This window comes from Notamacropus eugenii, chromosome 2, assembly GCF_028372415.1.
Source record: "Notamacropus eugenii isolate mMacEug1 chromosome 2, mMacEug1.pri_v2, whole genome shotgun sequence".
In the NCBI taxonomy this organism is placed as follows: domain Eukaryota; kingdom Metazoa; phylum Chordata; class Mammalia; order Diprotodontia; family Macropodidae; genus Notamacropus; species Notamacropus eugenii.
In genome coordinates, this window is record NC_092873.1 from 70,113,562 (window position 1) to 70,137,757 (window position 24,196).

At 49.4% G+C, this 24,196-nt stretch overlaps 1 protein-coding gene and 1 long non-coding RNA gene across 7 annotated transcripts in view; one reads left to right on the forward strand and one right to left on the reverse strand.

Annotated features, from left to right (window-relative positions):
• The window catches only part of SLX9 (SLX9 ribosome biogenesis factor), a 49,415-nt gene that overhangs the window by 12,451 nt on the left and 12,768 nt on the right, over positions 1-24,196 (reverse strand). For 4 of the 6 annotated variants that reach the window (XM_072640843.1, XM_072640841.1, XM_072640844.1 and 1 more), the window contains one exon: positions 843-911. In XM_072640843.1, coding sequence (XP_072496944.1) covers positions 843-911 — 69 coding nt within the window. Of the gene's footprint in view, positions 1-842; positions 912-6,256; positions 6,646-16,912; positions 17,001-24,196 lie in introns of those variants that run through there. The other 2 variants (XM_072640845.1, XM_072640846.1) reach the window with 2 other exon arrangements.
• Positions 17,660-21,254, forward strand: LOC140525426 (uncharacterized). Its single transcript, XR_011974037.1, has 2 exons — positions 17,660-17,747; positions 19,324-21,254. It is a non-coding gene; the product is annotated as an uncharacterized lncRNA (long non-coding RNA).

A 24,196-nucleotide genomic window follows, 5' to 3' on the forward strand; every position in this document is an offset into this window, starting at 1 on the left:
AGAACCTCATTTGGACTGGAGGCTTGCAAAGGCCCCTTCCAGCTCAAATACACTAGGAATCCCAGACCAGGAGCCACTGGGCCCAGGAAGCCATGGCCTGTAGACACAAGAGGATACTGGGAGGTCTGGATGAGATCCAGGCTGACTGGCCTGAGCTGGTGCAGGAGAGCCTGGGGGAATGTTCTTAAATCTGTACCACACATTTGTACTGACTCTGGTGACTCAGGCCACCACAGGTGCAAACACATGGCTCCCACTATGGTCCGTGAAGAGGAAGAAGGAAGGAGCATTCAGAGGGACCAGAAATGGGCCATGCAGGTGAGGTGCGAGGTTTTCTCTTGTAAACCAAGACACTCTCTAAAGTTCCTTACCTTAATTTAGAGGCCTGACAAGATCACCCAGGCCCTCTACTCATCTCAGACCTCTGAGTGTCTCCCTGCCCCCAGCCCTTACAATCAAGGGCCCAGGCAAGGATGATTCAGGGCTAGTGAAAGGTACAAACAGCAGCCAGAGGGAAGCCAGTCTAGAATCTCACCCCATCACACATGCGCACACACACAGACACTCAAACATACATGCACTTGTACACACATACATAAACACACATGCATGCGCGTACACATACACACACACTCCCCTTCCTTCTGTAGAAAGAGCTTGACAGAGTCTGTCCCTGGCCTGTTGGGCCCCCAGGACTTGTCCTGAGCGCCCACTGTGGAAGGGCCACATGCCTCACCAGGGGACACTGTGGGTAGCAGTTACAAAGCGGCTCCCGTTGCCAGGAGCAGAGACCCCGCAGCCAATATCCCAGATGTTTTAGGCAGACTGAGAGGACAACTTACTCTGGAGCCACCTGGCCCGTCGCAGCTTCATCTTCTCTTTCTTAGACAAAACAGGTTTTGCTTCAGCACCTGAAAGGAAATGAAAGACCTGTGAGCATGAAGGAGGGATCTGGTCCTCACATTCCTCCATGCACAGAAGCCTCACCATGGCAGGGTGAGTTATCCTCCAGTCCCAGAACACACATGTGTATGCCACGTGAACATGCATTTGTTCAAAGGAAACCAGGTCATATACAAACAGGACATTCACTAGCTTTGGCCAGGGGGTCATCAGTCACTGACAGAAGAGTCCCACCCCTGGCATGCACCCCCGGCCACCCCAGCTACCCTCCTGAAGAGTTTGCTATAAATTTTCGCCTTTCATGGAGCCAGAGAACCCACCCACTCAAGCCAATGCCCAGGGCTGGATCCTGGGCACAGTCCACAAAGAAACACTGGCGTTCCTGTGGGATACCCTTCCTGAGGCCAGCAGCAATTCCAACTGCCCCCTCGTGGTCCTCTGCTGACCACAATGAGACAACGTGTGCTCTCCTCCAAGACATGGAAACAGTGATGATAGGAACGAGCACAAACCAAAGGAATCCCATGTTTCAGGCTCCCGACAGAAAGAGTGGGAAGGACTGAGTGTACGGGCCTCGCTTTATGCCCTGCACAGTATCTCTGAGGGATGACCCTTTGGCCTTACCCTGGAACCCACCAAGGCCAGGCAGAAGCAGACAGCCTCTGAGGCAGAAGGGACCTCAGCAGTCAGGCCCAAGTTCAAATCCCTTCCACTGTGTCCTTGACTCCAGGGGAGGGCTGTTGTTTCTGGAGACAATTCCACCAACCAGTATTTATGTCCTGATAATAATAATGGAGAGCTTTGATGTGCTGGACCTGCATGGCACAGACCCAGGCTCAAATTAGAAGGGGCTTTTGACTCATTCTATCAAATGAGGACCCTGGAGTTCACAAGTGCCGCACCCAGGGCAGGAGGTGGGAGCTGACGGCCTCAGTCTCCAGACGCAGTGCCTCTCCACTGGGTCATCTTGCCGTCCAAGCATCTCCTTCCACGGGGCCACAACCCCATTGCCTGGAGCTTCCAGGCTCTGCTCCTAGTTCTTGTTGGAGCCCAGAGCACCCAAGTCTAATCCCTTCAAGGACTTGAAAACAGCCACCATGACCCAGTCTTCCCTCCAGACAAAATTTCCCTGGTTTCTTCCACAGACATGAGCTGGAGGCACTTCACCTTTCTCATCTCTTTGTCGGCACGTTTGTTACTCCTGAAATAACCTCTGAAATGAGATGTTTGTAAGAGATGCCAGTCTCCAGCAGCCGGGGCTGACCAGGCCAGACTGCCCTGAGCTTAGTCCACTCTGAACCCTGCATCCTATTCATGGCAACTCCTGCCTAGGGCATATAAAATGAATGCTGGGACTCAGTAGTGCAGCGACCACAGAGCTGGTGGTGAGACAACAAAAAAGGATGAGCCAAAGCAGCCACGTCCAGATGGGAGGAGTGAGAAGAGGCTTCACCGAGAGATGAACTTGACCCTCAAGAGCCCAAAGATCCAGTACACAGTTTACACTGCTGACTCAGGTCCACCTGACTGTCCACTCAGACCCACCCCAGGGGCCCCAGCTGAAGCCCCACCCAGACTTTTACACTCAGTTTTATCCAGTATCTGCTGACCCAATCTGGCCACGTGTACGTGGATAGCAATTGTAAAGAAAATCCCTCATTGGGATAAGCTGACCTTTGCCTTCGACCAGTCAAGATCTCATTCACATTTTTAAAGTTCTATGGAGTCTCTTTGCATCATGATTCCTCAGGGATCCACCTCCCCTTTCCATTAACAAACAGAAACTACTGAGACAGAGCCACAGCAGCTATGTGACTGCCTGAGGCATCATGGGCAGGGTGCCAGCCCAGGACAGAGGCCTAGGCCCTGAGTGGCAGAGAGTGGCCAGCCCCCAAGCATCACTGACTTTCAGGGGGGTGGGGAGTGGTGCAGTCCTCAAGGGTCACTGACTTTTAGGGAGGCAAGGCTCTACACACAACCCTGACACATGGTGGTGCCCCACATTCCACTTTCTTGGCTCTGCATCAGTCCATGAAAGGCTTCCCCCATGTCTCCAATTTCTGGTATTTGCCCTTTCTCATGGCACAAAGATATTCTGCCAAACTCAGGGGGCATTTCTGCTAGTCTCCCAGGGTCTCACTTTATTTCTAGTGGTTTGGTGTGCACCTTTTCCTTTAAAGGTCAGCTTCTGAGGAGGCTAAGCCTTCAGTTCCCGGTACTGGCAGACAGGGTCTCAATGCACTGAGTCTGGGGTAGCTGGGGGCCAGCTCCTGGCACCTGCAGAGATGCTAGGAGGCAGACAGCTCAGCTTTCAAAGGAAGGATGTCCAGGGGGCAAAGGAAAGTTTTTCCATTACACCAGCAGCAGCAGCAAAGCCACGGAGACACAATCCCATCCTTCCCATCCAGAAGCAGTGTGTTGCTAAAGGTGGCTGGAGCCCAAGGCCAGCCCAGCATCCCTGGGAGGGAGACCACAGGGAACAAGCCCAGGCCTGGGCTCCCGGTGGGAGGGATGCTCCTGCCCAGGATTCTCAGATGCTATCTCCCAGGGTGTGGGAAGAGAAGGCTGGGGAATCATGGCCTCAGCAGCCACATAATCCATCAGAAATGTGCTGATGGTCCTGCCCAGGGATACTGCCTCATGGAATTCATACATAAAGATAAGGTAAACAGATTCCAGTTAATGGACAGTAGCCACAGCCATGAGCTCACTGGCAGCCAATTGGAACCCTGTGAGCCCAGGCAGCCTTCTAAGGCCATTCCAGGGGCCCTGCTGGTCACAGGAGACTGGCAGGAAGGTAACCCAGGCCCTCTCCTCCCACATAGCCCCACCCAGACAGGCAGTGGGGGGGGGAGGAGGAGGGGGGTTGGAGTCAGAAACTGGAGTCCCAGCTCTGCCTTTATTCCCAGGATGGTATTAGGCCAGTTTTTCCCCCTCCCTGGGCCTCAGTTTTCTTATCTGTAAAATGAGGTAGGGTGGGACTAACTGATTTTCCAGGCCTGCCTATGAGCAGGCCTCCCATGATCCAGATCTCACTCACTGTGGGTCTCTCTCTCTCTCTCTCTCTCTCTCTCTCTCTCTCTCTCTCTCTCTCTCTCTCACACACATACACACACACACACACACGCACACGCACACACGCACACTCCATCTCAGGAGACTCAGCCTCAAGCACAGTACATGTGAGAGAACCTCCCCTCCAAGAAGGGCTGCTGAATGGGGGGCTATGACTTGGCTACACTTTTCTGGCTCAGCATCCACTGCCTGGTGCACCCCAGGAGACCAGGTCCCTCCCTCTCTCAGCTAAGGTTCCCAAGACTCTCAGCCAGAACCAGTGACTCACTAAGGGGTGGGAAGGAGTATGAGTCACCCACCTCAGGCAGAGGTGGAGTGGGGGTGGGGGGAGGGCTCTGCCCCAGAGGCACTATGGGAGCGTGGGAGGCTCAGGAAGCGCTGGGTTCAAATCCTGCATCCAACCCACACTGGTGTGGGTCCCTGGAACAGTAAAGCCCAGTCTTGGAGTCCCAGAACCACTGCTGGTTTGTATTGGGAGAGACATTTCCCTTACTTGCAAATCCACTCCTGAATGTGGGGTGTAGCTACTCCCCAATGGGATGGATTAGCACCTAATCCCTCATTCTCAACACAAGAAGCCAAGATCAGTCACCAGAGTGGAGTTGGGGCCACAGATCTCTACCAATGATTCCCCAGAGGCCCACACTGATCCAGTCTGAAAACAGAACTGGCTGTTTGACTGTATTGCTACTTATTCTGTTTCATTTACCAAATGAACTTTATTCTGGTTAGCCCGATGGAATCCTGAGTGCTTGTGCTCATGTCTTTTACTGACCGCTTGCTCTGATCATAGAAATTTGCCGTAGAAGAGGAAAAGCAGGGACATGTGACATACCAAATAGGATAGGATAAAACATCCTTGGCTCTGTTTAAATTCAAACAAGAGTCATAGCTCTCCAACCATGCAGTATCAGTTCCACCTCATAGCCAGACTCTGGAATAGTCAGGTGCAAAACATTCCCTTTCAAGGAACACAATAGGGAAATTGAGCCAGGAGAATCCCAGATTGAGGCTAAGATTGTCCTCACGTCTCTTTCCCAGATGCAGACCTCCTCCACCTATTAACAGTACAGGATCACATCCCCTCTGGGTAGCTTGCGGCATTTCTCTCAGATACTGATTTCCTGCAGAGACAACTATACACAAATTCAAACTCAAAATAAAACTAGTTATGGTCCCAAGAGCCTTTTACCTCCAACAGCAAGTTTCATTCATCACAGCTTAGAGCCAGATATAGTTATTTTTAATCTCATGGAGTTGCAATAACAAAAAAATTTACCAGGACTCACATACAGAGGGATTCCATTTAACATTTTTCCTTCTCAAGTTTAAACTTGTCCTGGTATAAAAGCCAATCATTTAGAAATACTTTCTATCTATTGTACATAAACCTGCAACTTCTCAGCAAGTCAGGTTCGTTGTTTAGGAACTCCATAACCCAAACAAGTTCTTTCCCTAGGGCTGATGACCTTGCCAACACACGGTTTTCAGGGACCTTGGCAAGTTTACAAAATAAGGGGAATCAACATGGACCCCAAGGAGGGGCTGATCCTAGTGCCCTGCCTTCCAACCCCCCTACTCCAAGGAGGACTGTTCTGAATAGGCAGAACCAATCTGGATAAGGCTTCCGCCTAATCCCTTTCTTGCCACACAGTAATCAAACAGCAATTTTAAGTTCTAGCATTGAAAACGGTAACCCCAAATAACTTAGTTGATAATATTTCAACTTTCATAAGTGATAGCCAAATTGTTTTAGCTGTAGCTTCCTCTTTAACTACAGCCAAGGTGGAAATACCTGGTTTTCTAAATGGCAGTTATAAAACATTGTAAGACAGGTTAGCAGGGTTGATAAATTAACATAACAGGTGTTACATACTTTTTCCATCTTTTAGTTTCTTTCAGTTCATATATCATTCAAATTATGAAAAGCTATTTGACATAACTAATACAAAAGTTTACCAATCTGAAAGCTATGTGTTTAAAACTTGAAACAAACACATTACCAATCAGGTGACTCCAGTTCCGTTGAAAGCATTTCCAAATAACCTTACACAGTTTTCCAAAAGTTTCCAAACCTTTTACTCTCAAACCTTCTGTTCACACAGTTCATGCAAATAGATTATGCCTTTTTTTCTACCCATGCTCCTCTCATTCCTACATGCTTAAACTTCCTTGCCTTTCCTTCTATCTACTTATCCTTCTGGTGGACTTTGATAAAGCCTCTTTAAATGTGCACGTATCTTATTTCTTTCTAATTCTGATCTGACAATTCTCTTACCCTTTTCGACTTGTCTTTACCAATCATGTAATCTAAATAGTAAAGTATTTTCCTCTCTCTGTCCACTCACTTCTCTGAGGCTTCTACAATCAGGGAGGGAGGAAGAAGGGGAGAGAGAAAGCAGCATTCCAAGGAAAGTCTAGCTGCAGCCTTTGGAAGCTCCTCTTACGTGTGGGCTGCATTTTAAGCCTTACCAGGGGTCAGATTACAGACACAAACATAGAACAGATACAGCCAAGGTGATACAGATAATGATGGGGAGAATCCAAAAGCTCAGAGAGGCTTATCAGATATCAGACAGTTTTTTCTTTTGGGCTTCCAGATCGTAAAGAGGCCAGGAAAGATATTCCTTTTTAAGGCCTTGGAGACCAAGCTTTCTCCAGTTCTGTAAACAAAAACCTAAGGGCAGATCCTCGGGTAAAGGGGGGAATTTGTCCATCTCTTTGTCTACATGCCTTAGAGAGAAAAGAAAACCAATAAGCACCTATAGCCACTCGCCTCAACCAGGGTCCTGGAGAGGGAGAAAATAACCTGCAGGTGTTCCCAAAACAAGGTGTCCCTTGTCAAGAGGGAATTCTGCCACAGCCTGCTGCAAGTTCAACCCAAAGTCCCTGCAAGCCTTCCTAGGTGCTTGAGGGGTGACCTCACTACCTTGGCTCAGAGAATTCTTGAGACCTCAGACTGGTCCCCATATGGGCTGCCAAAGAAATGATGCAGTTTTGGGGGGTTCAGGGACCCGTCAAAGGCTGAAGTACAAGGGAGAGTCATCTGGAATGAATTCACAGACTCAAGCATTCTTTAAATCAAGTTGGGAAAGATTTACTGTAATGCCAATATGCCCCCTAACAGGAATGATGCTAAAGCTTATACAGGAAAAGGAGTGGATCATGTTGCAAGTATGCTAACTGGGTGATAACATACAGCCTTGGTCACAGATGTCATTCACTACTGGAAAATGGGACAGGGAAGGAGGGAATCCTAAGGGGTATATTTTTGGGCTGTTGTCTGTAAGCAAGATTGCTTTGAGAACTGATGTCTATACCTTGACCTCTGGATTGAATACAATAACTGTGGGAATCAATACATGATAATCCTGCTGGTACGAGATAGAACTGTTCATACAAGGGAAATTCTACAGAAGTCAGCTCATTCTTTTAACAGGGAGAGAGAGTTTGCCTCACCAGCCTCAGGGCACCCCAGGACAACACTCCCTCAGCTACTCAGGGGTCCCAGACCAATGGTCATCCCCACTTTGTTTTTAGACAAGTTTTCTGGGGTTCAGAGCAGTCTCAGGGCACTCATCTGAGAGCTGCATGCCTCTGGTCCAGCCCCCTTTAACCTACAGTGGAGGAAGCTGAGGTCATCTCTGGGGAGCTGCACCAGGTCACCCACCGCACCTCTCAGTGACTGGACAACCGGGCACTAACTGCACAGACCAGTCTCTGGAGCCTGGGGGCAGGGCCTGCTCTGGGATCCCAAACAGAGCATGCACCTAGAAAGGTCTGATGACTGAAGGATCTCCAATTAAAGAAGGATCAGCAATTCTATAAGAATGCTGGGCACAGAAAAGCCCAGTGAGGGCTGCCCACAGTCCACCTGTCCCAGTGTCCAGGAGCAGAGAAGACCTAGGCAATAAGGCAGCATCCCCCAGGGGTCAGAGGGAAAGGTGGGTGAGCCTGAGCCCTTTAGCCCCCAAAAGCAGAACAAGAAGCAGGGGAGGGAATGAAACCCAAGGGGTAGCAGAGAATCCGATTAGGGGAGAAATCTCCTCCTAGGCACCAAGTGCAAGCCTGGAGGATCATGCTCTAGACCTCTTGCAGCCCTTCCATCTCTGCAGCTGCTTCCATCAGCAGCTTCACCCAGTGACTATGATACCAAAACATTTTGGTTTGGGGGACCATGAAGTGTGTCTTCTAATATAGGGTCTTAGACTTGAGGGAAAAAACTATATTTCCTCCAGATTGCAGCTAAAAAAATTCTTGGGCTGAAGCTCTACATAATGCCTTTTCACCACTCCCTGACTCAGTTTCCTTCTCTGCAAAATAAGGGTCAAGATTGGGTAACCACTGAGACCTCTCCCAGCTGAAGGTCCCAGGATTCTGCCCGCCCCTTGCTCTCCTTCTCACATCTGTTCCCCATGAGTTCCCAACTGGCCCCCACCACCACCGCCCTGACCTGCCAATGCCTACCATTCCTGGCCCTGAATGCCCCCTCTGGATGTCTCTCCCCCAGGACAGCCATCTCATTAACTCCTCCCTGAAGCATGCCAGGCATAGCAGCCAGACAGGGCCCCTTCCCTCTGGGACCATACCAGAGCAGGAGCACAAACAGAAGGCCTGGACTCACAAAGAACCAAAAGACCAGACTCTTTCTTCTTCACAGGGAATGCTCCTCTCTGCCCATGTCTCACAGCCAGGGAAGGGACAGTAACAAGGAGGATTAGAAAGTCCTCCTGGAGCACAGTTCAGATGGGGCAGGAGCTGCCTGCTCTCTCCTTCTTGCCCAGGCTCCTAATGGCCAACAAAACCAGCATGGGAAGGACATTACCCCGGTGCTGGTGATTCCAAAGATGGCATCAGGGGAGCTCACAGAAGGTGCCTTTTTCTTAATACCGGTGGGAAGTCAGCAGCACCCACACCAGCAGGAGGCAATACATGTCATGGTCATTCACAGCTAGGAACAAGCCCAAGAAAAGCTCCAAAGCAACTTGTTTCATGCTCTGGATAAAAATAAAAGGTGCAAACACAAGAAAAAAACACACTGATCCAAGGTCAACTGAGGGCTCTGAGAATCTTCAAGACATAAAAAAGAGATGACAAAAGACATTTCATGATCTGAAACTGTTGCAATCTAGGGGTGCTGGGAACTCCAAAATTCAAGATTAAAAGCCATGAGTCCTGCCTCAAAAGAATTCAACCCAAGACTTCTTTCAGTCAGACAAGCTTTATTAAAACTGGGAACAAGATGGACACTTATATACAGTGGTCAAAGAGTGGATCGAGATGGAATCAAGGAGTGGCCATCTAGAGTGGGGCCAGGTACAGACCAGGAGGGTCACAAAGAAGGGGCAGTTAAAAGGATTATTCGTCCACCTGCCCAATTCCTCAGGTAACTCCAGGGATCTCAGTTCAGGGGATGGGTTCCTGGAATTCATGGGCAAGCTCAAAGGTCAAAACAAGTGAAATGAATAAAACAGATGAGATTCAGCTCTAACCCTGGCTCTCTATCCAAGACCCTGCTCTTTCCTGAACTCTGTCAGGGTAACTCCTTGGGCCACTGAACCTCTCCAAGCAGGGGCCCTGCAGTATATCCAGGGAGATGCACCCAAAGCAGGACGCATCATCTCCCTCTGCTCCCAACTCCTGAATGACCCCTCTATGCAAACCTGGGCATCTCCTCCCTCTTCCTTACCACTCACATCTAATCAACTATCAAGTTTCATTGATTTGGCTTCCCCTGCATCTCACACCACATCCAGCCTCTCCTTCACCACACTTCCAAAGCTCAGGTCTCCAAGAGTCACCTCCTATGGACTTCATGGCCTCCAGGATAACAAACCATGAACTGCTCTGGCTTTTAAAGACCCTGGCCTCTCAGCTCCAGGAAACTTTTCTGGGCTGCTTCACACTCTTCATGGCCCAGCCACAATGGCCCCACTGCTGTTCTCCACAAGATGTCCCATCTGCCTTGTCCATGTAGGGCAGTTGTGAAGCCTGAGACCAAACCCTCCTTGGTGTGCCTCTGAAAAACCCCACTACCTTCCATGGCCAGCTCAGGGACCAGAGCCCTAACTGGACTCCTCCCTTTCCCTTGTGGGCCCCAGCTCTGATTCTTAGGTACCCCCAGCACCCAGCAGCAAGGGTTTAATAAATCCTTAACAAACAAAGGATGGATGCTAGTCAACTGTCTAGAAATACCTCTGGAGAACACAAACAGCGCAGAAATGCTCAACTGGCCAGCTGAGTCTCAGAAATAACAAAGACAAGTGAACTCTGGGCAGTTCCTCCACTGGCAGATAACACAGAGGCTCTGGAGCCCCAGCAGGAAAGAAAAAAGAGCCATTATGCTGAGGAAGGGCCAACACCCCAACACTGGCGCTTTCACCAGAGAGGTGGACTATCATGCCTAGAAGCTATAGAAACCCGCCACTTCCCATCACACAAGATTGCTTTTAAGCCACGTTAGCTGCAGCCCCCCATCTGCTTCCAGCAGGAATTGGCCTTCTCTTAAATATGGACTATGGATGGAAGAAGAGAGCCAGACAGTGTGTCTGCACAGCATTTCCGCAGACTTTGTTTCTTGGTCCTCACAATTCTGCCAGGCAGTCAGTCAGTAAGTAAACATCCATTAAGCACTGACAGCCCCTACCCTCAGGGAACTCCCAATCTGGGGGGGAGACAAAGAAGGGAGGGGGTCAGATAGAGATCCCTCCAGGGAAGGCCCTAGAAGGGAGAGGGGGTGTGAGTTGTATCCCCTCCATGAGACCCAGAGGGTTAGAGACAAGGCTCTGCAGGTCAAGCTGCAGAGGACTTCAGAGGCAGTCTGGTCCTATCCAGAGATGGGGAAACTGAGGCCAGAGAAAGCTACTTTCCCAGGTGACCCAAGGAGTGACTGTCACATGTAGGATGGAAGCTGAGGAGACAGGGACAATTCTCCTCATTGGAGCACACAGCTTTCAAGCACCACAAGCTTCAGGGCCACTTTCCAGACCCTATCCAATGAAGTTTCCCCTCTGTCCCACTGAGAATTTTGAGTAACTTATGGAACCCCTTCAGGGCAACCTGGGAGTCACAAAATCAACACAGAAATATCCCCAAAAGACTAGGAAGACAAAAAGAATAATCTTTTCTTTGGAATAAACCTGGGTCACCATTTTTTTTTTTTTAAAGATCTGTCCAGGTTAGGAAGAGACACATAGATGAAAGCCCAGACCGATGACAGGGGGCTAAGGGACACAATGGTGTGGCAGGGTCCTGGCTGGTCAGGGCCACTAGGCAGTCCAAAGGGTCTGTCTGGTTCTTGTCTCCTGGGCCATCCTGGGGTGGCGGGGTAGGGGGGGGGGGAGGGACAGGGACGGCTGACAGCCAGAAAACAGTTGCTCAAGCGTGGTCTGATCTGTGTTCTCTGCTATCAGATGGGAAAGGACAGAACAAACCCAGCTAACAGGGAGTTGATAACAAAGATTAATAAGGCACTGGTGTAGGTGAATCCAAGGCCTGTCTGAGCTTCATGGCTGATTGACTGTGGAGCCCCTGGCCATGCCAAGGGAAGAACGCAAAGAGCACAATGCCCTCCAGGGCTGAAAAGGGCAAAGACCACTCTTGGCTCAGAGAGAGCTGAGCCCACACAGAAGTGGCAGCACCACATTTCTACATCGAGCCTACAATGCAATAAAAAGACCTGCCAACAGGGACCAAGGACTGACTTCTGGCTTCTAAAAACAGTCTTTAGCCCAGGCATTACTCAACAGCAGATTATATTAAAGATGACAACAACATAAATAGAACATGTCAACACCTCTGGGGCCCAGCCAAGGTGGTGCTCGCAGGCAAACTTCTGTCCCAAATGCTTATACGAACAAAAAGGGGGGGTGGGGATTAATGAGCTCAATTTCCATTGAAAGCAATTAGAAAAGGAACAAAACCAAGCACAATGAAAATGTTTAAAATAAAAGGAGAAATGGATAAAAGCAAACAATTGACTTAACAAAGGTCAATTTTTTAAAAACTCATGAAATTGATAAACCATTAGCAAGAAGAAAATCAAATTCTATGACTCAGAAACAAGACAAAGTAAACAAAAAGCTCCCCAACATGGCCTTTCTGCTATGATCTCCAAGGGGCAGGGAGGCCAGCTGGTGGGTGTTGTTTGGGCTCCAAGAGGCCCCACACAGCATGGTGAGGGTAGGGGGGAATAGCTTCCAACTTGTGACAGAATTAGACTGAAGCTGGGTGTCAGTGGAATCCAGTGGCTATGGTTCGTCCCTTCATCCTCAAAGAGGACCCTGGCATCAGGAAGGTGATGCGGCAACGTGGGAGTGAATTAGATTTCAGTGAGGCAGCCTCACTTTCTCCTTCAGAGCCATCTGGGTCAAGTGGCCAGATATGGACCGGGATGACTGGAGATGGCCCAGAATGCAGTGAGGACCCTGGCCTTTTCATGTAAGGGTCTTTCACAGGTCTCAGACTGAGGCAGTGCCCCTTTGGTGATTAAACTATAATAAGAAATGAGACTGAAGCAGATTCACTCTCTTTTTTTGTTTTTGTTTCTCCTTTCATGTGGTTCCTTGCATTGATTCTAATTCTTTACAATGTGACTAATGTGAAAACATGTTTAATATGAATGTATATGTACAACCTACATCAGACTGCACGCTGTCTTGGTGAGGAAGGGGAAAGGGAGAAAATTTAAAACTCAAAATCTTATGAAAATGAACGTTAAAAACTAAAAATAATAATTTTTTTTTAAAAAAAAGGAAAAATAATTCAGATAAGAGTCACAGCGGCTTCCGATAAGACTCACAGTGGCTTCTGATAAGAGTCACAGTGGCTTCTGATAAGAGTCACAGTGGCTTCCAATGCTGCCTCTGACACATACTAGCTGCAAGACCCTAGTAAGTCATTCAGACTTTCCAGGCAACTCAATTCTCTTAAAACTGTGACAGATTCTGTTGGTAGAGGGAATTTTCTGATGATCACAAATAAACAGCCTACAAATAAAAATTAACACTAAGGGTGACAAAGCTCCTGAAAGTCTCAGACACAACACCCTCTTCTGGACCTCACAACCACCTTGTAAGGTAGGTGCTACAGGCACTGTGGCCCCCATGTTACAAATGGGTAAACTGAGGCTCGGAGTTTAAAAGCCTTATCATGCCCTGATCATACAAGTTAGGTCAGAGGTCAGAGGTAGGATGTGAATCCAGGTCTTCCTGACTCCATCCACTCTCCCACAATGCCCCTTAATAATCAGAGAAGAGCACACAAAGACAGCAAAGATCCAGTGTTGTAAAACAGCCTCGGAGTCACCAAACTGATCAAGACCAGGTTTGAAGGCTGAAATTCTAACATAAAATTAAAAGGAATCATGAGAATGGAGCAGGCACAATTCTATCAACTCAAAGGAAAACTCAGAGGAAGAGTGTGTTCTACAGAGATATCAAGGACCCAGCAAGCAGAAGAGGAAATGCAGGAAGCTTCAATAACCCAATTTCAGAAAAGGAAAATACCAATGGTGGAGAGGCAAGTAAGCAAGATTCCAGACAGAATCAAACTGGGCAATAAAAATCAATCCCTCCATTACACAAATTCTTCATAAGAACTGAGGAAGAAAATAGTCTCCCAAACACCCCGTATGAGGTAAATGCACTTCTAACAGCCAAACCCCAGAGAAGGACAAAGCAAGGAAGAAGCCACATAACAACGTTAGAGGATAACAATCCAAAGATGCTTCATGAGATCCTGGCCAAAAACGGATGCACACATATGTGTGTACGTATGTATGGACACACACGCACACATATGCCAACCCTATTCACATCAGAATCGAGTTAAACTGGACTTACAAAGATGGTTCAACATAAGGAAAACAACATGAACTTACTATTACTACAGATGGGAGAGCTGAGGCAGATGGAAGCTAATGAACTTTCCCAGGGACCCATCCGCTAATAAGAAGCTAAGAGGTCTCTGTGACTCAGCTCAATGCTCTATTCTCTGACTGCAAACTCCCCGACAGCATAGTTTGTTTTGTGTATTCTGTATTTCGCCTTTTTTGGTATCCCCTAGAGCCTAGCACAGTGTCTCCTCCACAGAAGGCACTTAATAAATGTCTGACTGACTGAACCACCTAGCCACCTCAGCGAGGTTCTATCTATTGATTTGTTGTTATTTCAGTCATCTTAGTCAGGTCTGATTCTCCATGACCCCATTTGGGGTTTTCTTGGCAGATGTTGCAGTGGTTTGCCATGTCCTTTCCCAGCTCATCTTACAGATGAGGAAACTGAGGCAAACAGGGTGAAGTGACTTGCCTAGGGTCACACAGTCAGTAATAAGTGTCTGAGGTTGGATTTGAACTCAGGTCTTCCTGACTCCAGGCCCAGCAATCTATTGTTTTGGTTGCAGTAGATTTTAAAGAAGTCCAGCCTCACACAGACCTGAAGTTGGACCTTAATCTCAAGGAGCCTCAGGGTTCCTCAAACCATACTTGGAGAAGGCTTGTCCTAGAGATCAGCAAAGAAGTTAACTGAGACAATTAGTAACTTTGGCAGAGAAGCAGAACACAAAAATAAACTGATGATGTCGACAGCATTTCTATAAATTATCGGTAAAACCAAGAAGGAAGTCATGAAAGGCAAAGAAATCAATCTGAATCAACCTGTCAAGGCACATTCAAAAAGATGCCATCAATGCAGCTATGACAGGAACCTTTCCTTAAAGAGAGAAGAGTTGTTCATATACCTATGGCTCACACGCAATAAAAAATGACCAGACTAGACAGTGACTTAGGGTGAGACCAAGAGAAGACTTTCTAAAACAAGAAAGAAGAGCATTCAAGTGGATGAAAAAAGATCTGGAATCTCCAGGGAAACTATTGTTTTTTGTCAGCACAAAGGGGCAAGCTGTGACAGGACAACGTCAAAGTATAGAACAAAGCCAGAAGTCTCCCAACGCTTTCTTCCTGGCTAGAGCGACCACAAGGCAGTTTGGCTGGACAGGCCCTGAGATCCTGCACAACTGCCAGGCACAGTCGAAAGGAGCTCGGCAGCAGATGGGCTTAGACGAGATTCTCCCACTACACATCGCGCTAAGCTCTGGCGGAGGAGAAGGGAATGTCAGGGTACCGTCAACAGAGATTCCCAGAGAATCAGGAAATGTTTGAGCCCTCTGAGCCACACATCCCATGGGAAGCCTCTAACCCAAGGTCAAGGAAAGGTCCTAGAAACACAGTGTTCATCTGACACTTGTGTGGTGGTAAAGCAGCAGAAAACAAGAAGGATTCCTGAGGGAAAAGTGGCTGAACAGACTGTGGTGGGTATGTCATTCCTGTGAATGTGAGACCAAAAAGGACAAACAGGAGGCAGTACATAGCCAAGTCCACAAAGATAGGAAGACAGCCTGCCCAGGGACCACACCAGTACCAACGCAATGAAGCGTGGCCAAGAAAAGGCTCCCCTCCCCCTCTTTGCAGAGGGGGCATCTGCAGATGGCATCAGACTGGAGGATAGAGGGGATAAAAAAAAATTCTACCAACAGAAAATGTCCTTAAAGTAACCGCGTCAAACCACAGAGTCTGGCTCAGCTCCGGCCAGTGGTTGTCCAGCTCAAGAAGTGTTCTTGGCTCCTGCTCACTTCTAGGCTCAAAGTCACTATTACATACATACATACACACACACACACACACACATACACACACACACACACACACACACACACAAACATATACTCCCCACACTCCAGCCAAACTGATCTTTCTGCTGTCCCTCACAAGATCCTCCTTCTGCATCCATACCTGGGGTGGGTCTATCTCCCTCCCTCCCTCCTTTCTTCCCTCAACCTCCTCCAGGAAGTCTACCCTGATTTCACTCACTCTGCAAGCTCCTCCAGAGCAGGGGCAGTTTGACAGTGTCTTTCCACCCCAGGTTGAACACAGAGCACGAGCTCAGAGATGTCTGAGGGCACCTAGTCCAACCCACATGAGAAGGGAAATCCTAGCCGACAGTGGTCACCACCTCCCAAAGCTGCCTGCTCCGTGCTGGGACAGCTCTACTTGGGCCCCCAAGGCTCCCAGTCCTGTCCCCTGGCAGACCATGTCTGATTCCTGTCCCACCAGATGGCTTTTCAGATACAAAGTAGGCCTCACCCAGGCTAGCCCCTTGCCCTTGGCTAGCCCATTGCACATGCTAGCCCCTTGCCCCCAAAGCTACTGCCCCTTCCCAGGCCATTCATCCCTAGCTCCTCCAATTAACACCCAAGGTGCTTCCCCATTCTGGCTGCCCTGATGATGGGGCTCAGCCCCAGCAGATGATAATCAGACGTGTCCCCATCTGGGCCCAAGTGAACAACCCTCAGGGCTTGTCTCTAGGGGGCAGGCAAGTGAGCCTGAGCTCAAGATGACCCTGTGAGACCACACCAGAAGGAGTCACATGATTCCAGTCCCTCCAGTCCCCACACCAGATCTCCTGGTCACCTTGGGGACAGATTTCCCCTTCCCCTCCCACCCCAAGTGAAGGTGCCTTCCCTCCTGACACCCTCCCTCACTCTAGAAACCACAGGAAACCAGAGGCTGATCCTGGGTGGGAGAGACAGAAGCCAGCTGTCAGTGGTTGAGAAAAAGGCCCGACAAGCACCAGGACTGGTCAGTGCCTCATTGGAAGGTCCTGCTCTGTGTGGGACAGTCAGACCCTAACCCAGGCAGCTGGTGGTGAATCACATCCAGAGCAAGGGCAGAAAGGCCTTGAATGACACATAGTAGAAGGTCCACAGATGCTGCTTTTCTTTTACAGGACTCCTTCTTGGCATTGGCCTCAGGCACATATTCCAGGCCCAATGAGGCCATTCCCTCTCCAGTGCTGGGGGCAGGACACAGACCTGTCCAAACTAGATAAAACCTTTCCATCCCTGAAGGAGGGAGGGCAGATGGTAGATGTCCACCTACTCAGACTATATCTCTGCCCTGGACTCTGGGTCCTCTGGCACTGGAAGCGGCACAGTCAGAGGGGCAGGGCACATAGCACCACCACGGGAGGAGTCTTCTTGTGTGTCCTGGGAAGGAAGGAAGAGATAACTCTCATTCATTCAACAAGACTAAAGGCATGAGGGAGGTACAGCAAAGGAGAACACTGACTCTGGAGTCCAAGGATCTGGGTTCCAATCCTGCTTCTGACCTTCATTTCGCCTATGTGATCTTGGCAAGATGCTTCCCCACTGGGGGCCTGTTTCTTCCTTACAAAGTAAGGGGTTTAGATTGGAGGAGCTCTGAGATCTCTCTAGCTGCAGGAAGACACACCCATGAAAAAAAAGGAAAAGAGCATCAGATGGACTGCCCCCCACACGCACTCGGCAGCAAGGACAGAGCAGAACATTTTCCCATCTGGGCCTCCCTTTCCAGTACAGAGGACAAAGGTCATCCTGAAACAGGGGACAGAGAAGTCAGAATCTCAGGCCAAGTCTGGCCTCTGGCCGACATCCACATCAGGGCCACGCTCCAGACGGGGAACATCTCTCACACTGGAGGCCTTCTATTAATAGAAAGCCCCATTATCTGAACTTGCGAAGAGACAAACTGCGGACGATTTATTAGCATTTTCTAAAGGATTCACCATGTGAAAACTGTAAATAAGCGCTCCCAGGAATTTAACTCTTTGATCACAATCTGCCTGCCATGGAGGGAGAGAGAGAAGGAAGAAGAGAAGAAAAGGAGGGAGAGAAGGAAGGCAGGGAGGACCTGGTGAGAGTTTGAGAGGCTGAGGTCCTCAGCACTGATGTGCCAGGTACTAAATGAGTGAAAATGGTGGGGGGGGATTTTGTTATACTGAAGCATACCCTCCCAGGACCCCCTGGAGATCACCTGCATGTGTAAGTGGGCATCACAGAGCCCAGGCACAGAGTCACCAGCTGGGGTGGGAGGCCAAGCAGGGCCAGGGACTACTGATCCCCCTTTCTGCTTCCTCAGGTTCACAGCCCTGGGGAAGGAGGTCCCCCCCAAGAGGCTGAAGTCACTCAGCCAGCACCCCCTTCCACAACACACAGAAAGCAGGGGCCTATGGTAGCCTCCATAGCCTGGCAGGAATTAGGAGTGTATGTCTCTGGGCAGGGGATGCCACCTCATCAGGGCCTCCCTTTCCTCTGAGGATTCCCTGGGTATTGGAGGGGTTGCCCTCACCCATTCTCTATGGAGAATGCTGATCTTCTGCTCACTCAAGAAGGCAAAGATGACACAGCGGATGGGGCGGGGGCAGTGGGAGGGGGTTAACCTCCCAGGCCTGAGAACAAGCAGCTGAGGAACAGGAGTTGGGAGCAGCTCCCATCAGGAGTGGAGTCTCTCTCTGCCCCCACCACAGAGAGAGTATACAGTGTCTGGGGACTGTCTGGACATCCGCCTGTCCAGCTGGGACACACCAAGCACCCAGAACATTCTGCAACTCATCATATCTTTGAAGAAGAGGGGGCTGTCAACCTCTAAGCTGGAACAAGCCTCAGCCAAAGAGCCAAGACAAATATTTAAATTCAGAAGCAGAGAAAAGGGAGGGCGGCCAAGCCATCACAGCTCTCTCCCAGATGGGAAGGATGGCAGAGATCTCTCCCTTCTCCCCGGGAGATTTGTGGCTTTTCCTAGACAGGGGGCAGTGATGGACATCAGAGAAAAGAAAGCAGGGGAGAGGGCAGTGGTCAGCCAGGCCCCACAGCCATCTGGCCTTGAGGCTACAGCAGAGGCAGAGTCTGGCCATAGGGCTCAGCAGAGAGCCCAAGGCACCTGTGGATGCTTTCAGAAGGGGCTCCCAGTGACCAGGGCACCAACCAGGAAACCTCTGATGACCCCAGACCCAGAGCTGGGAGGCTACCTAGGGGTCAAGTCCACCCCCTCCCCTTACTGAGGAAGGAATGGGGCCCCAGAGCTCTTGAGGGTGGAACAGGCCAAGGGGCAAAGGCACAGAAAGAGCAGTGGAGGTGACCTGACAACGTGGCCTGAAGGCCCGAGGAGGCCCCAGAGTCCAGGAAGACCCAAGTGTGAATCTCACCTAAGACATTGCCTGCCTGTCCCTGGTCAAGAGTCCTTCGCCTTTCTGTGCCTCAATTGTATTCTCTGGAAAAGTGAGGGAGGGAGGGGCTGACTCAGTCTCTGAATGAGAGATGAAGTCTGAGAGAGGATGGAGAGAGAGACATGGACAGAGGGAGACAGGGAGAAGGAGAAGGAGGGAGGAGACAAAGGGGGAGCATGAGGGAGTGCACACTCATCAAGCCCTCAGCACCCAGTTACATCCCAGGAATACAAACAGTTTTGATCTATGCTGTCCCCCTCAAGGGGAAGGGCATCCCTGAGCTCAGCCCCTCACCTCCATCCTGCAGGCCAGCACATGGAGGCCGAGCTCCAGAAGCCTGGTGTCCATCTCCTGGAGAAGCAAAGGTTCAAGGAAGCCCCGAGCATCCAGAGACCACAGACTTCCTTGTTTTCCACCAACTTGATCCAGGAGGATAAAGGGAATCATTTCAGTTTGTAGACTTTATGTGCCAAAATAAAAACTGCTCATTCAAGGTGATTTGTTACAGACTCCAGCTTTAAGCTGTCACAGCATAAGGAACACCAACCTCATGAGGAAGTCAATGGGATGCCGAGGACCCAAAGACACTCTGGCCTGGCCCTGGCCCCGTTTGCTGAGGAAAAACTATGTCTCCCACCAACACACCATCTAGACCTGCTAATGAGACAGGGCAAGGGTAGCCTCTGTGCCCAAACAGGAGAATCCATGCCTGGGAAAAGCTTGGCTTTGGTGGCTAACACACAGAATGCAGGCCCAAAGCCATCGTCATCTTGATGCCACCCCTGACTCAGTCAATGAGCATTTATTAAATGCCCACTGTGTACCAAGCACATGTGAACACAGGAGGAAACAGTCCCTGCCCCATGGGACTCTTTCAGGAAATAGCTTAGTCCACACAGAATACTTACAAAATTAAAAGTAAATACAAAGTAATGGGGTGGGGAGAGATCAGCAAAAGCTTTGGGTAGGAGGTGGCATGTGAGCCAAATTTTGGAGGGAAGTGGGAATTCTAAGAGACTGAGGTGAGGACGGAGGTCATACCAGGCAGGGGGGACAACCAGGGCAAAGGCACATAGGTGGAAGATGGGCTGTCATATGTGAGAACAGCATGGCAGCCAGTATGGGTGGTCTGTATAAGCTGGGAAAGCCTGATGGGGGCCAGACCCTGGAGGACTCAAAATGTCCCAAAGAGGAGGTGCCATTTCATACTGTACGCCAGGGGAGTTTCTTAAGCACCTGTGCTCAGGGCTGCCAAAGGCTGAACTCTGGCTGGTGCTATGGTTCAATTCAGCATGATCTAGTACCATTTCTGCACTGGCCCCTGTGCACACAGGTTCTACCTTCACAGGGGATGTACCACAGACCCATGTCAATAGCTGCAAGACTGGCCAGCAGCAGGCTCCTCCAAAGCCTCACTCCCTCAGGAGCAGGAAAGGTAAGTAGTATAGCCTCCAGACAGAGAAGCCCTGTCCCACAGCCCTCTGATGGGGAACTATGCTGGGGATGTGAGGGGCTGAGCACCCAGCCACATCAGGAGCTGTGGAGACTTCCTGGGGTCAGGAGAAGGTGGAAAGGCTGCTATGAGTGACAAACCTGGTCATATGCACCAGACAGGCAGGATGAAATGCAGCTCTAGGAGAGTTCAGCTGCCCTGGTGCTAGCATGCTCTCCGACACCTCAAAGGCTGGAGCACAGGCCCCATGTCGACCTGTTAGAGAGGGAAGGTGGGATCCACATTTCCTAACAGTCAGTTTGGGGAAAACTGAATGGAGCCACAAAACCTTTTCTTACTAAAGGTCCTTATTTCTTCAACATTTTGTTTTTTCCCCAATTACACATAAGAATATTTTAAAAATTCATTGTGAAGTTTTGAGTTCCAAATTCCCTCCCTCTCTCCCTGAGACAGAAGGCAATCCGATATAGGTTACACATGGGCAACCATGTAAAAAACTTCCATATTAGTCATTTTGTGGGGGGGGAAAACCTGACCAAAACCAAAAAAAAAGAGAGAGAAAATAGGCTGCTTCAATCTGCATTCAGACTCCATCAGTTCTTTCTCTGGAGGTGGAGAGCATTTTTCATCATGAGTCTGGGATTGTCTTGGATCACTGTATTCCTGAAAAGAGCTAAGTTATTCACAGCTGATCACTGTTACAACGTGGCTGTTACTGTGTACCATGTTCTCCTGGTTCTGCTCACTTCACTCAGCATCCGTTCATAAAGTCTCTCCAGATTTTTCTGAAGTCCACCTGCTCATCATTTCTCATAGCACAATAGTATTCCAATACATTCATACACCACAACTTGTTCAGTCATTCCCCAATTGATGGGCATCCCCTCAATTTCTAGTTCTTGGCCACCACAAAAAGAGCTGCTATAAATATTTTTATATATGTGGGTGCTTTTCTCATTTTTATGATCTCTTTGGGATACAACCCTAGAAGTGGTATTGCTGGGTCAAAGGGTATGCACATTTTTGTAGCCTTTTGGGCATAGTTCCAAATTGCTCTCCAGAGTGGTTGCATCTGTTCACAGCTCCACCAACAATGTTAGTCTTCCAACTTCCCCGCATCTTCTCCAACATTTATAGTTTTCCTGTTCTGTCATATTAGCCAATCTGATAGATGTGGAGTGATACCTAAGAGTTGTTCTGATTTGCATTTCTCTAATCAATAGTGATTTAGAGTATTTTTTCAAATGACTATAGATAGCTTTAATTTCTTCATATCCTTTGACCATTTATCAATTGGGGACTGACTTGTATTCTTACAAATTTGATTGAGTTCTCTATGTATTTTAGAAATGAGGCCTTTATCAGAGACACTGGCTATAAAAATTTAAAGGTCTTTATTTTTAAAAAACCTTCCAACTTAAACAAAACAAATAAATAAATCCAAGCCTCGGGTCTCCTGCCTCCTCCGTTGGGGGCAACCACACAAAGGTAGACTGTGGACAGCAATGCCCCAAGAAGAGCTCAACATTTTCCTATTATTGGGGTCGTTAAACACAGTATCTGACCATTCTCTGCTTGGTTTGGGGCACTGTCCAGTGAACATGACCAACACTGACATTATCTATGGTTCCCATTTGGGTTCTCCACAAGTCGAGAACACTTCACTCTTTGCTGGGACCTCCCTGACCATATCCTCACCTGACCTGTGACTGACTAATGCCATGCCCTGCTGGCCCATGGTCGGACCACGGTGGGGTCTGGCAATGCTGATTAAGAACAGGAGAATGGATATTCATGATTAATGAAAATCGGAAAGCCTGGACTACTTTTCCTCTGAGTTAAAAAGGGAGCGGGACACTGCTCAGTTTCATGAGAAAATGGGTTTAGAAAGTTTCAGTGACTTACACCCAGTGATAAGCAAAGTCAAGCAGGGCTCAAACTCAGGTCCTAGGACCCAGTGGCCCATCTGTCCTGATTTCATTCTTGCATAGCATTAGGGTCAGGGAACAAGAACCACTGGGTCTTGAGAAGACAGAGAAAGGTGTGGTGACAGCTCCTCACACACAAAGGGGCCATGGGTGTGGACATGTGTATGGTGACCAACCTCATACCCTCCTGACAAAGTTGGGGAGACAGTGGGAGCCTTCCCCAGAGGCATGATCTCAGGGACTAGGCAGGTGCTGGCCACCCAGGAGCTGCTGTCCAGCATGTCACTGCTAGGACCCTGAAAAACCCTACTGGGACCTCTGGGAATGACATCCATGCCTGTAACAGCAATGCCTTTTAAACAGCATATAAATCAATTAAGCAAGGAAAAAGCAGTAACCAGTCATGCATAATTCAATTTCAAAGGATGGAGTAGCAAGGGACATCATGCTTGGTTCCCGCCTCTTCCCAGTCATTCATTCACTTATTTTAACCACATAGATGTTACTGAAGGTCAACGCATTCTGGAGGGTCACCCGGCAGGGGCTGCTGCCCATGTGTATGCTGGCAGGTTTCTGGGATACAGACTGGAGCCCTTCTCTAGGGCAGATGCTGGGCCTGGGACTGCCTGAAGAAGTCTACAGGTTTACTCTCATCTACTCAGTGTCTCCACCCTCCAAATGACTCATTTACCAAGATGGCAGTCCGTTGGCACCATCTCCCCCGGGAAGAGAGCAAGGGGGACAACTAAGAGCTACCCCTTGGCTGAGTGCATCTGCCACACCTGGGTGGTCCTGGGCGGTCCTGGGCATCCTCTCCTTGGACTCTCCCCTTAAATCTACTTTGTCCATGAGGGGTCCAAGCTCCACAGGTGCTGGCAGTGAGCTCTTGCTCAGCCCTTAAGTGTGGGAGAGTATGAGTGCTTAGGGCAGTGAAGAAGCTGCCCAGGCCCCACCCTCGCAGAAGCACTCAAGGTATTTCTATTCCATGACAGCAGATTCAGTCTCCCCCTTCCCCCTCCTCCCCTTCTCACTTTTTTCCTTTTTCCTCCTTTTCCATTCTTCCTCTTTGCCCCTTTCACTCCCTCTCCTCTCCCCCTCTGCCCCCTTCTTCTTTTCCTCCACTGCCACCCCTGTCTGTCTCCCTGGGCTCCTACAACCCACCTTCTTAACTTGCTGATGGCTCCCTGTCCTTGAAGGCAGCATCCCCCCTCTCACACAGCACCCCCCCAGAACCCGAGTCACCCCTGAGGGTGGACCCTCTCAGTGAGAGGAATCCTCCTTGGTCCAGTTCTCAAAGAAAGCAGAATGGAACAAGACAGGAGGTGTCCAGGCCAGGTACCGAGCTTGTGGTCAGGACAAGGTGTGCTCATTTCTCCAGCTCAATCTGGGTGCCATCATCAGAAGACAGTTAAACCTCAGCAAAGCCAGCTGGTGCACCCCATACTACCTCCCCACTCCAGAACACAGCATCACTCAGGACGCTGCATGAGGGAACCAGCCTATTAAACTACAAGGAGGTCTCACGGCAGGTAGGGATGTGGTATGTCATTGCTGATGGACTGTCCAGGCACCAAAATCAGACTCCAAGGACACTGGAGCTGGAAGGGACCCAGGAGGTCCCTGAGACTAGCTCCTTCCTTTACAGGTATCCGGGGCCCATGGGATAAATCTGTACCCCAAGAAGGCAAGTAAGTGACAGCAATGGCCCAATGAGGCCAGCCAATGGGACAGGGAGCTGTGGGCACCCAACAAGGACCCAGAGGTGCCCTGGCCCTCAGCTCTGTCTGGCCATGTGCCAA